Consider the following 14,220-nt stretch of genomic DNA (forward strand, 5'->3'; position numbering starts at 1 on the left):
CTCTGTTGAATACATATAAGTATTAATAATAGCACCATGTTCTTTAAATTGCTCATACTGACTTGATGACAGAAGATTTATTACTTTTTAAAAACATTTTTATATTATCCATGCTTACAACATAACTCTCAAGGTTGTAGACATAATACAACATCATATAATAATCATACCTAAATTAAACAAATATACAACAAAAAGGTAAGTCATTACCCTTGCTCTGAAGGCACACATTATCCATAAATCTTAATCCTTTGATGAAAATTCTAGACTGGAACAAAAGAATGTACACTAATTTTTGTGAATATGAAGCTGGTTTCAATGCTGACTTTTGTGGTACTTTTATAAAGCATTTCCAATGTGTGAAGCACGCTTTCATACAGGAAATAATTGCATGCAAGCAGAGCTGGCCCAAAGGGGTTGTGGCACCCTGAGCCAATTTTTGCTTTTGTGCCTCTATCTCCGGACAAATCTTGTAGCATAAACTGCATAGATGTCAGGGCTCATACCATGAGAATGGCTCCACTTTAAAGTTGGATTACCAGTTTAAATGCTATAGCTTTACCCAGTTTGACATACTTTATTCTCTAAAAACTGAAAATAATTTTTTATGGCTTTGTTGTCTGATCATTTTATTATTCCAATTGGGCTGGTCTTTCTTTTCCTCTTTGGTTTTGTGCCCCTTAGAATGTGCACCTGCAGCCACACCACAGACAGTCTTGTCAGTGGGTGATATGTCACAGCAGGGAACAGGCCTTTCAACCAACACCCAAAGCTTTTCTCATATAAAAATGGGCAAAAGGTAGCACTGACACCATACAACTAAGAATTCCCATGAAAGTTCTTGCCTATGGAAAATTTAACATACTGGATGCTACCCTCATAGATCTTTCATTCAGCTCTTTGGTATGAAGGCTTTCACTTATGCTGGATGCAATTTCATAAATCAGTGGTTCTCAAACCTGGTCCTGGAGGTACCCCAGCCAATCAGGTTTTCAGGATATCCACAATGAATATGAGAGAGACTTGTATGTACTGCCTCCACTGCATACAAATCTCTCTCATGAATATTCACTGTGGATATCCTGAAAACCTGACAGGCTGGGGAGCCCCCAGAACAAGGTTTGGGAACCACTGTCACAGATCTTTCTTTCAGCTGTTTGGTAAGAAGGCTTTCCCTTCTAATGCATTTAGCTGAGGTTATAAATAGTAATTCCTTTGAGGAAATGAGATTTAATTTTTTGTAGTTTATCAGAAGAAAATAATGGAGAATCTCGTATGTCATCTGAATAGATATACCCAACTACTAAGCAGTCATCTAAGTACTGGAAATTTTCTAATTCCTGTTTGTGGACTTGTACGCTTCCACTGCTAAGCACTTGGTGAAAACACTCTGCTTAGCCAGGCTGAATGGTAGTAATTGCGCCATCATGGCTAGATCCACTCTAGGGGAACAACTTCACCTATAACAGCTCCCTTTTTCCCTCAGGTTGAGACCTCTGGTATGCAGAAGCTGCCAGGACTTGAAGCATAGTGTCCCAGCAGAGAGGAACAGACACTAACTGTCAGGCAGAAAGAAGAAATGGGTGTAGAACAAAATCCAAACAGCAGGAAGAGGCAACATAAATCCAAATAAATCCACGAATGGCAGGCAGAGCAAGCCAAAGTCATATACCAAAAGTAATTTGAGAACAAAGCACTCAGAGCTCCCACAAGGGAATTTTGTGAGGAAAGTTAAGTAGGAGATCCAGAATTTAAAGGTAGAGGGTGCCAACTAGTCCATGGGATATGCAGACATGCCAATCAGTTAGCGCTGCATCATAAAGCTGAAACTGGTAGCAGTATATGAGACAGGAAGATGTCTGAGCTCACTTCCACTGAAGGGCCCAAGAGCAAGCGCATGACATACTGATAGTGGGTGGTGGTCACTATGAACCAGAAGTATTTTCTGAAGTTGCGGTAAACGGGTATGTGGGTACAGATGTCTGAGAATGCTAGGGAAAAATTATCTATGACGGTAGCACATTAGTGTTAATATACTAATGGGATGAAAACATTTGTGTGTAGGGATAAAGTAGAACAAATATTAGCTCTATAGATGTTACAACTCATATACATATGGAATAGATACACACATTTCTCTATTTCACTCAGTGATAAAACACTTTCTGGCTTATGTTACTTCAAACAATCAAGCTTCACCACAATAAAGGTTTCAGTTTAGCCATGCTAACCACAAAAAGGGCAATTCTATAACATGGTGCCCACATTTACTATGGTTGTTTAGTAAAAATCATATAATGATTCAGTGAATCCAGACTGCCCCAATTTGACTGCCCCTATTGGACCGACCGTTCACTTATCTATTAGATTGTAAGCTCTTTGAGCAGGGACTGTCTCTCTTTGTTAAATTGTACAGCGCTGTGTAACCCTAGTAGCGCTCTAGAAATGTTAAGTAGTAGTAGTAGTAGTAGTAGTGTGGAAGTATCATGATGTGAGGCTGCTTTGCTGCAGAATGGTTTGGCTTGGCCAAATCTTATCTAATCAAAGGGCTTATATACTGCATAATCCAAATCCAAAAAGTCCCTGGTGGTTTACAAAAGTTACATAAAAACAGAGTAGCCATACTGGGTCAGACCAATGGTCCATCTAGCCCAGTATCCTGCTTCCAGCAGTGGCCAATCCAGGTCACAAGTACCTGGCAGAAACTCAATTAGTAGCATCATTCCGCACTAACAATCCCAGGGAAAGCAGTGGCTTCCCCATGTCTGTCTCAATAGCAGACTATGGACTTTTCCTCCAGGAACCTGTCCAAACCTTTTTTAAACCCAGATATGCTAACCACCGTTACCACATCCTCTGGCAATGAGTTCAAGAGCTAAAACAAAACATACTGTACAAAAAAGTAATCAATATGCAAGGTATAAAAAATAATCAAAAGTTAAATTTACAAAGAGAAATTAATCCAGAAAGGTCCTATTTTACAAAACCTGCTATGCAAAATGTAATCCACAACAAAAGAATAAATGAAACAAAAAAGATTTCCTAAGGAAAAATTATACAACATAGGATTTCTCAAAAAGATGAGTCTTCAGTCTTTTCCTAATCAAAGTCCCAACCTAAATCTAAAAAGAGAAATTTCTTGAGGAGATAGTTCTTGGATTTTTTGGGCGGAAGTGACCTGCAGTGAAGTATTGTGGGACTTCCATGAAAAATCCTTAGGTTAGATTTGGTTTTGGCAGAAATGCTCAAAACTTTAAAAATGCTGATCATGCTGTCCTAAGCAGCTGAAGCATCATGAAAAGGTGCAAGAGCTTACGATAAACATTCATCTGTAGCAAGTATTTTTGGAGAGAAGGACTGGGGAGATAATTTGCTTTGACTCTTTGCTGACAACAGACCAACATGTGAATAAAAAGTATATTAAAAGGTAGTAGCTGATCATTTGAGCTCCTCTGGGAGAAAGGGGCTTCCTAGTACAGTGATATTCTCTTCTTCTTTTTTTTTTTATAGTGGAAGCTTGTCTGCACCATTGGCTTGGTGTTGGTATTTCCAGACTTGAGATTCAGCATGTGGGAATGGAACCACAGTGACATGCAATAGAGAAGGCTAGAAAAAGCAATGAGGCTCTGCTGTCCTCCTGCTGGTAAAAAAAAAGCTGAAAGTGGGAAGGAGGCATTAGATAAATGAGGACTGGTCCAGGAATCGATAAAGAAGGCATTGGAAGGGGGAGAGCAGACAGTACTCCTTGAGTGTAATGGACTGGGTAGAACCAACTGAGGACAGAAGCTGATAGGACAAGACCAGAGATCAAGCAAACCTGTTTATATTTGAGATGTAAAACCTTGAAGTTCATCAATTAACTATCTAGTAATCAACGAAGTTTACTTTTTTGGGAAAGCACTAATGAGGAGCTTGCTTTGTTCCGTGAGAGCTGTATATTAATGACTTGCTCCTAGAAGTAAATTTTAAATACAGAATACAACTGCAGCAGTCAAGCTTAAAGGAAATGGACACAGGAACCACCCTACAGCAACTTTCAAAACAGAAAGGCACAAAATGCCACGTCTTATTCTTTGGAAACTATGCAAAGATTATAACACTGCTGTACTGGAAAAGCACTGAAATCACAACTCTAAGAGAATTATGGAGTATAAAAAGGTTATAATCTGGGATATCCCCATTCTGACTGCTAAAAAGCTGGATACAAGGAAACTGGACACAGTGGTAAGAGAGAAAAACACCAGACTGACATTGATACAGAGGTGTCAATTATAAGCAATTATGCTGTGAATTGTGTGGAGATAGAGAAGACCTCAGGTACCAAGAAATGCAATCTGAGACCAAGAAAATGTGTCTGAAAGAAGCAATTATTTCCCATCTTGATTAAAAAGAATTTCCAAGCACATTTGGATAGGATGCCTAAACACGCTCTATCTTATGAACTCCAGAGGGAATTTATTTATTTATTTGGATTTTGTCATACCTTTTTCAGTAGTAGCTCAAGATGAGTTACATTCAGGTACACCGAATATTTAAGCTCTCTTTGACACAATGTACATAGTACAGCAAATGTTAGCAGTAAATCTGAGAGACTTACATCAGACTCAATCTACCCTGGCTTAGGAGCAGCTTAAATATTTTTGAATGCATAAAGAAATCAATGACTGTGAAAACAAGTACAGTCAATGAGAGAAGAGCCTTGTGTACATGTGAGATCTTCCCATTTCATCCAGTGCATGTCATGCAGGAATGAGGTGGGAAATATGATTACACTATGTGTATCTGAGAAAATGATACACCACATCCTCCCCCCCCCCAAAAAAAAAAAAAATTTAAAATGGATGCTTACTGCCTTAAAATATGAATCATACTGATGTGTTCATAATACACAGAGTAGAACATCTACAAATGGTGCACATTTTTATAGCCTAATAACTTACTGAATTTATAAAATCATAATGCATGAATATTTTTTCATCCTACAGAAGCAATAATTTATGATAAGGTTACCCATCAAATGACAGATAATTTGATATATGATACACACTAGTCCATGGTGCATCACATTAAATTAAGTAGACGTTATTGTTCCCACATGGAACACTGACTCCCTGGTTATGTTAAAAGCTATTTACACTGTGCTAAACCTGTTGCAAAACATCATGACAAGTTTGGAAATAATGCATATTTAGATTACCGACATTCCCCCTGCTTTTTCTGTATTCAGTTTACATTAAGTATTTTGTGCCGGCAATAGGGAGATTTTATTATGGAAAAAAAGAATTGAAGATGCTCTTGTACTTGTAAAACAAACAATCCTATAGGGCTGTGTTGCCACCAGGGCTCAAAAAAGGGAAAACATATGCTATGGGTGCAGCATTCCCAATTCCAAAAGCCAGCCATCTAAAATGAAAAGAAATCTTGGCAAAAAGCTTCAAAGCTGCTATAGGCAATCATGTGACAATAACATGAAATGATATAAATTAACCACTACAAAAATGTACTTACCAGATCAGTCTTGGATGTGTCCTGATAGTCAGATGAAATGTGGGAGGTTGCTCTGCTTCCACCATTACTTTCGGTAGTATGTTTTGGTGGCTGGGCATGTTGCCTGTATGTTGCGCTCTTAGGGGTCCAACAGAACAGGTTGATGGATTCATGGACACATCGCTCAATGTCAATTTCTGGTGGGAAAAATTACAAGAACAAAATTAAAATGCCTTCCCAGAGGAGAAATTACATTAACACATATTTTTGAAATTTTGTTAAAGGAAAAAAAAAACATATTGGTACTAGTAGTTTATTAGGTGAAGAGCAATTCTATAACCTAGAAGCCCACACATTTGCAGGTTCACTCCAAGTAAATGTCAGAATACTAGCTCTTACAAGGGTATATATACCCACTGAAACGGTAGCAGGGGCAACTAAGCACTAGACTGCAAATACTTGCTTATTTGCAAGGGAGGCAGGGCTACCATTTACGGACAGTGCAAACCATACTGTAAGTTACAAGGTTCCCAGCAGCATTTAGGCATCCAAACTTAAAACAGCTCTTGGATGCACTGATACCAAGTTACTCTAATATTCTATAATGGTGTTTAGGTTCAGTTATAAAATTGGCACCTACACATGGCCTTGGGAACCCAAATGGAGGCAGCCACTTATAGAACTGTCTTCATAGTGTTCATAACATACCGACTCCTGATACAATGACAGAATAACAATGAATTATTAACATAATTCACCCAGTTACAATCGATAAGGGAGCCCCTTGTCTGAAAAAACCCTCTAATGTAAAGAGAAACACTGGAAAATAAATGAGACAAAAAAGGAACAGGGTAGCTACAGATGGAGAAAATAGATCTTACCTGATAATTTTCTTTCCATTAATTGTGTCTACTACCAGTAGGTAGAGATAGAGAACTGAAAACTGAGCTCAGACATCTCTCTCTTGGCATCCAGTCCAGCTCCTCAGTATTTACGTAGTCAAGCAGTAAGGATAAACTCAGAATAAACACAACACAACTCGTTAACCTAACACTAATCAGATAAGCAAACATATGTGAACCTCTCTCATCTCTGGACAAATTGTAGAGAACAAGAGCTATGCAGGAAGCACCATGCAAGGTGACAGTCATTATTTGACCCATTACTTCGCATTGACTAAACATGTAAGAAACCTCAGATGGGCCTCTGGAATAGTGGGAAGGACTAATGGAAAGAAAATGAGCAGGTAAGACCTAATTTCTCCTTCCATTATGCAGCTTCCCGCTATTCCGGAACCTGTTTAAAAGCAATCCCTAGAGTGGGTAGGATTCTGGCACCATCACCCTGAGGACCGAAGCCCCAAAGCTGGCTTCCAAGTGCACTGCAATGTCCTCCTTGTGGTGCTTGGTAAAGTTATGCAGTGTTGACCATGTGAACGTCTTGCAAATATCCACCAGAAATAGTAAGGTAGTCTCTGTCCAGGATGTCGATGTATGCCTCGTAGAATGAGCCTGCTTCCCCGCAAGCAAATAAGCAAACACGATAGTCTCCTTCAGTTCTCTAGCAATTATGGGCTTGGAAGCCATGAGGCCAAGCCTCTGATTACCACAAAGCACAGTCAGTCTTTCTGATTTATGAAATTCATTAGTGACTTCCAGATATCTAATGGGGATTCTACACACATTGAGTAGCATCAAGGAAGAATACTGAGCCTCCATGTCCTCTCTGCAAAAGGACAGAAGCTCCACAGATTGGGTGACATGACATGCTGATACCACGTCTGGGAGAAGTGAAGAAACAGTGTGCAGGGAGACACCCCCCGCCCCCCATATCTACGAAAAGTGGAGATACGGAACCCGACAAGAAAGGGTCCAAAACTCCAAAACCCTATGTGCTGAGCAACAGTCACCAAGAACACCGTCTTTAGTGTAAGATCTTTCAAGGAGGCCAACCGAAGTGGCTCAAAAGGAGGGTTCTGAAGAGCTTGAAGGACTAAATTAAGGTTTCACTCTGGACATGGCATACAAAAAGGAGGCCACAAGTGGTCTGCTCCCTGCAAGAATCGAATGATATCCATGTGAGCCGCAAGAGACGTCTTCTGTAGTTGGCTCCTGGAACAGACCAAAGCTGCAACCTGAACTTTTAGAGAACCCAACACCAATCCTGCCTGAAAGCCTGCCTGGATAAATACTAGGATATGCATGATCTGACAGTGGAGTCACGGACAATATGTAAGGAGACGCTATGAGTTATAAGTCGAGGGATTCTTGGACTGAGAGTAATTGGCGTTTTTACAGGCTAGCTACAACATTGATCCTTTGACAAAGCAATTGGCGAAACTGGAACCTGTCGGGATCCGGACAATTTGCAGACTATTCAGATAAGTCACTTGTCTAGGCTGCCTTAACAAAATAACGTCTATACAAAATGATATAACAGAAAAATGTATAAAAATTTCAACAAAAATATCACGAGTTGGATGAGGGTTTTGTCTACGATTATATCTGCCACATAAAGGACACTATACAGTCACTGAGTCCAAGTGGCTTTATGAGACTTTCCCCTCACACCTTATGGTTGCATATGGTTTAACCACTCATCAAATTTTGGGTTGAAATGCACCGTTCGTGTTATATGAATTAGAGTCACACTAAGTTTGAATGGACAGTGTCACTGGTAAGAGAAGCAGGATGTCATCCACCTAGGATATAATAGTAGTTCATTAAGACCCAGATGAATTGAGGCAAGGGATGACATAAAAAGATTGAACAGAATGGGTGAGGACATCCATGAACTCAGTCGGATTCAACAGATGGATGCAATGATCAGACAAACTGCATATTTGCTGAGTATACCATTATATTTTACATTAATGACAAAAGCAGATTTCAAAAGCCACAGTTACAGAACAAATAAATGGACAGCTTTCAAAGACAGTGTGGTAAGGCTAGACTATTATAGTAAATGATAAGGCCAACAACAAAGACTGGGTTTTCTGACATACCTGAGACACTGATAACGGACTGCCATCATAAACGCCACCATTTGATATCACACTAATGCATGCATGTGTATTTTATGTAAGAGCATATTGAGATGTCATTGCCTAACTTTATAATGCTTCATCATTACAGAAAAGAGTATAAGTGGTAATGGATGTTAATCTTAGTGCTTCTATTTATGCGAATAGTCGGCACGTTAGTCTGAGCTATTTGCATGGGTGTCACAAATGGTTCCCTGATGGTAATGCTATGATGTATGCAGATCAGGTAAAAACAATACAATTTCCAACACTAGTATCTACAGTGTGAAGGTAAAAAAAACACTTGAGATGAAATCTAACTAAACCATTGAAGGAATAGTTGCCTCTACTAGTCTCTATCAAACATAGTTTAGGGTAGTGGTGTCCAACCTTGGCCCTTTCCAGGTTGTTTTCAGGTTTTCCCAAATGAATATTCATGAGATCTATTTGCATACAATAGAGGCAGTGAATGCAAATAGCTCTCATGCATATTCATTGGGGAAATCCTGAAAACAAGACTGGATTGCATCCCTTGAGGACCAAGGTTATGTCCACAACATAAAAGGCCTCCTCCAAATTGATCCCACGAACAAAGCAGATCGTCTGTGCCCTTTATCGCACACATATGAACTCCATAAACAAAATGGGGCTTCATGACACTTTACTACGCCCTCACAACCAGTCTTCTGGACCCTTTACCCAAAATGACACAGGGTCGTATCAGAAGTCCTATGAGGTGAGATTTAGAGATGTGAATTTGCATACTCGGAAGAAGAGACAGGGAAGATATGATAGAAACATTCAACTACCCGAAATGTATTAAAAATGCGTAAGTAGCAAATCATTTTTTTAGGGAAAAGAAATTTTAGAACAGGGTTAGTGACTGTGGGGAAACATTAGCAAATATTTCTTCATGGAACTTTCTCCTAGGATGGGTAGCTACTTCAGGGGGAATTCTGCACAATGCAGAACATAAAAATAGCCATACTGGGTCAGACCAATGGTCTATCAAGCCCAGTATCCTGCTTCCAACAGTGGCCAATTCAGGTCACAAGTACCTGGCAGAAACCCAAATAGTAGCAATATTCCATGCTACCAAGCACAAAATGGCTTCCCCCATGTCTAGCTCAGTAGCAGACTATAGACTTTTCCCCAGGAACTTGTCCAAACCTTTTTTAAACCCAGATATGCTAACTGCCATTACCACATCCTCCAGCAACAAGTTTCAGCGCTTAACTATTTGTTGAGTGAAAAAATATTTCCTCCTATTTGTAAGTATTTGCATACAATTTCATTGCATGTACCCTGGTCTTTGCACTTTTTGAAAGAGTAGAAAATCAATTCACTTTTACCTGTTCTACACCAGTCAGGATTTTGTAGATCTCAATCATATTCCCACCTCAGCCACTTGTGCAGAACTCCCTACTTGTGCAATATTTTGCACAAGCAGTGGCAGAAGCATCAGGAAGCAAAAGCAGCAAAGGCTCAGCAGCTTGGCTTCCCTCATTCACTCCCTGCAGCATCGAGCTGTGATACCACTTCTTCTGTACCTTTTTCCTCGCACAGCAACAGGGGGTGGCACATGGCTACTATCCTGGGCCAAACTGTTCATTTGAACCACATGGGAATCCATACAGTTACATGGCTCAAGGAAAGAGTCAGGCCAAGGACGACAGAAGAGGTGGCTGTGGCCCAATATGCAGCCATGTGCCTCCTCTTGCTGTGCAACTGGGGACAGGGAAGAAAAATCTTGAGAAGGGGCAGTACCACAGGGAGCTGGACAAAATTGGAAGAGGCTGTGTGCTGTAGACATAGATAACTTTATTGGCATGACAATTTTGCATAGAAAACAATACATTTAGCAGTTCAAGAAAAAAAAAAAAGCAGAACCAATTTGCAAAGTATTAGTAAAATTACAATGTACCAGAGGAATGGAAACCTCCTTGTGCTAACTGGCTCTTTCACTTCACAATGATTAGTATAGATAAGCCTGTGATGCTGTGCAGTATTTATTTATTAGGATTTATTTACATGAGCAATAGACAATTATAGCAGTAAAATATTCAAATAACAATACAAAGTATGGCATAGTATACTACTTACAATGTCAACACAATACATAATAGAACATTTTAATTTACGGTGTAGGGTATAAACAAAGATGGAACATATAGATAGGTAAAGGAGTAAGAAGAGTTAGAAAGTAAGGTGACTAATTTAAAGAAAGTTGCACATGAGGTCAGAGAGATGGTTAACATATACATATCATTAGTTGAAACATTGGTCATAAGGCCGTTAATAAAATTTTAGATAACTTGTGTTACTAGGTCAGTTTTAAATGATTTGCTATAGATATCCCAATGAGGTTTTAGAACAAATTTGGCATTCCTATGAAGACAACTGGCACCAAGACCTCTATTTCAACACAAAGGCAACTGTTTTATGAAATAGGCACACTGTCAAAATCTGACACTATATCAATATTATTAAAGAAATATTTACAAATAAAATCTCTCTACTCAAGCAAGAACCACCCAGTTTGCATAATATATACCACTTATGTTGGGTTCTTTCTGGGCCTCATTTGTCATGGTTACAGTTGCTAAAAGAGACCGCTTTGTGAAGTGAAAGAATTGTGCACATTGAAGTTTCTGAACTGTGTTTGCCCTGCAATTTTTTTACAAAGCCATGCACTGTATGCCTGCAGCAAAACAGGAAATCTCAACATTATTTGGTGCCTGATGGCATACAAAATTAATCTGTCTTAGAGCACTTCCTTGACAGAAATCCAAGCTGGCTGCCACTCAATAAGGAGACAATTCGGAAAAGCTACTGAAGTGTCAGACAGGGCACTGCGGAACACAAAGAACAGCTGGCACCATTAAAGAGTCAGTTGACAATGCATGTCCTATGTTACATCAGCTACATTATAAATTACAGTGGCTGAATTAAAGAAACGTGCCATAAGCAATCCCACAAAACAACCAGGAGCTCAGGATTGTACTTCTTTCTGGAATGAAAATCTATCTCTCTCTAAAACCCTTTTGTAGGAATAGTGAAACGAAGCAGCTGGAAATCATGGGAAGCTTGGATACTTCCTGCTTTTAGCCTTTATTCACTAAGCAATCAACTTGCCGGGTAACACAACCTGTCACCTCCCAGACTTCTTACATATCCTGTGATGGTAAAGGGTTTTTGATTAATACAATGCCATACACTAAATTCAACACAGTTAATAGACCACATACATGGGATTTTTTCCGAGGTATAAGACATCAGAAGGGGATTTTTTCTGAGGTATAAGAAATCAGAAGGGGGTCATTTATTAATCCATTTACTGCTGCTACATGATATGGATAATCAAACAATTTTTACTTTGAAACTGTTAGAAGTAAACAATGGAACATATAAATACCCGCTGAGCAATCCAGCACTCAGTGGAGATTAACTGGTTAATGTCGCTGAATATCGCCACTAACCAGCCATCTCTTAACCTGTTAAGTTAGGGACAGGCCAGGGACAGAGTTTGGGTGAAGCACCTACTTTGCTGTTTTGTGACAATTTTCGGCCCATTAACCAGCTAAATAAATGTATACATTTAGTGCCGATAAAAAGCAGACCAAATACACCAAAATATGAAAGCAGTAGGCAATTTACTGAGAACAGGAGATAAAAAACAGTGCCCAAAGTGGGCACATTTCGCCTACATTAGGCTGAGTCAGGGGCTAATGACTTAAGTAAACATAATAAAAAGTCAAATTATAAGAAAGTAATATCATATCCTATATAATAAAACTCACCCTCAACGTTCTGAGGACACTGACGTCACTGTCAGTTTCTCCGGGCACTTCCTTCCGGTTCGAAGGGTTCGTGGTGGTGAAGCCACCGAAATCACTGTGTTGGGGCCCCGCTCTCGCGTCAAATGTGATGACGTCGAGGGCGGAGCAATGGCGTCAGTGGCTTCACAACCAACGACTCAGCACATTGAAGGTGGCGTTGGCGTGCGTTGACGAGGTCCGCAACAATGGCGGTCAGTGCCTTCATAACGCCGAAGGGGTGAGCGGGGGGGGGGGGGGGTTCGGGAGGAAAACCTTGCTAGCGTCCGTTTCATTTGCGCCTGAAATGGGCATGTTTTACTAGTATAACATAATTCATAAATCTTTAAAGAAGAAATGTAAGAAAAAAATACAAATAGTAAATGTTATCAACTTCTGATATAAAAGCATTAATAAATGTACGTGTCGAGGTGTAACAGAAATTGAAATTTTGACAATGTGAGCTTGACAGTGACAAAGTGAACAATTAGGCATAACAATATCAAGCAGTGCATACTCAAGTGTCAGAGTAATTTTGTCTCTCTGTCTGTAAACTGCACTATGTTTTGCTAAATTTCCCACTTGCTGTTTTGCAGGCTGAAGGACAACTCACTCTTCGTATTGCCTTACCAGGTTGCAAGTGCAGTAGCTAGGTTCCACCCTTACAATTGTCCCAGAAGTGACATTGCTAACCCCTGAATTTAAAGTTTCTGCTGTTCTGTGGCACATGCCTATGGCGTACTACACAAGGAGCAGGACGTGCTCCTTTATGCACGAATGAGGGTGCATTTCACCATATCGCTGTTTGATCTTCCTATTATCTTTGTATAGGTTATTTTTGTTAATTTTAGCTATGCTATGCTCTCTCCTCTCTGGCACTCTTCTTCTCCAGCATGTCCCACTGCACATTCTAATTCAATGGGGTCCTCGTCCTCCGTGTCACACGGAAAATACTGGGGCCCTTTTACTAAGCCGCATAGGCGCGTACAATTGAGTGAAGTAGGAGTCTCTGGCATAGTACGTACCTGGTTATAAAAAAGTTTGTCAGTTAAGTGGTATAAATGAAAGGTGTTCTTTCTTCCACTTGTCAGTCTCCTTATGGTGTGCCTCAGGGTCCCCCTGTCACCCATTTTATTTAATGTTTTTGATGATATATTTATTTTAGTCCCAATCACTGAAAATATAAATAAATCTTTTTTGACAATAACAGACTTATTAATAAGTTCGAAGATTGAGCATCAACTCAATTAATAAAATCATATACTATCAACACTAAAATACTTCGGCTGGGTAAAAATTATAACTCATTACCAGCTGTGATGCCATTGAATCCAACTGATCAATTGTCAATAGATCAAGTTACTAAAGTTTTGGGAGTAATTCTGGATTCTTTCTTGTCGTTAGAAAATCAAGTAAATTGTCTTAGCTATCTGTTAATGCTGTGGTACAAAGTTCAAGTTTTAAAACAAGGGGGAAAGATTATGGAGATTAGTTGATAAAGTTTGCTGTTTTATATTTTTATTCTGCCTATCACTAACCTACAATTCCTTCTTTAAACCCCGATCTTTAAGTTCCCAAAGTACAAGCAAAATAGTGTTCACATACCAGAGAAATGTCCTCTTCTCTCAGAACTTCTCAGATCAGGGGCGTAGCCGCTGGTGGGCCTGGGCCCACCCACTTTGGGCTCGGGTCCACCCAGCAACGGTGCACCCAATGGGCCTTCTTTCCTCTCCCTCCCTCCCTCCCCTTCCATCTCCGTCGGGCAGCGCCAGCCTGCCTAACTCTACAGCAAAGCTTCACGGCACCGGGTCCGTCAGCATGCTGCCGCTACGCTCCTACCTTGTCATCTTTTGGCAGAGGTGTTAGTTCTGCTGCTAAATCTGCAGCGGATCCACG

General features: G+C 39.9%; 1 protein-coding gene across 2 annotated transcripts in view; it reads right to left on the bottom strand.

Moving 5' to 3' along the window:
* TBCK (TBC1 domain containing kinase) overlaps window positions 1-14,220 on the bottom strand; it is a 436,713-nt gene that overhangs the window by 190,038 nt on the left and 232,455 nt on the right. For both annotated transcript variants that reach the window (XM_030190773.1, XM_030190774.1), the window contains one exon: window positions 5,509-5,684. In XM_030190773.1, coding sequence (XP_030046633.1) covers window positions 5,509-5,684 — 176 coding nt within the window. The remainder of the gene's footprint in view (window positions 1-5,508; window positions 5,685-14,220) is intronic.

Source organism: Microcaecilia unicolor, chromosome 2 (assembly GCF_901765095.1).
Source record: "Microcaecilia unicolor chromosome 2, aMicUni1.1, whole genome shotgun sequence".
In the NCBI taxonomy this organism is placed as follows: domain Eukaryota; kingdom Metazoa; phylum Chordata; class Amphibia; order Gymnophiona; family Siphonopidae; genus Microcaecilia; species Microcaecilia unicolor.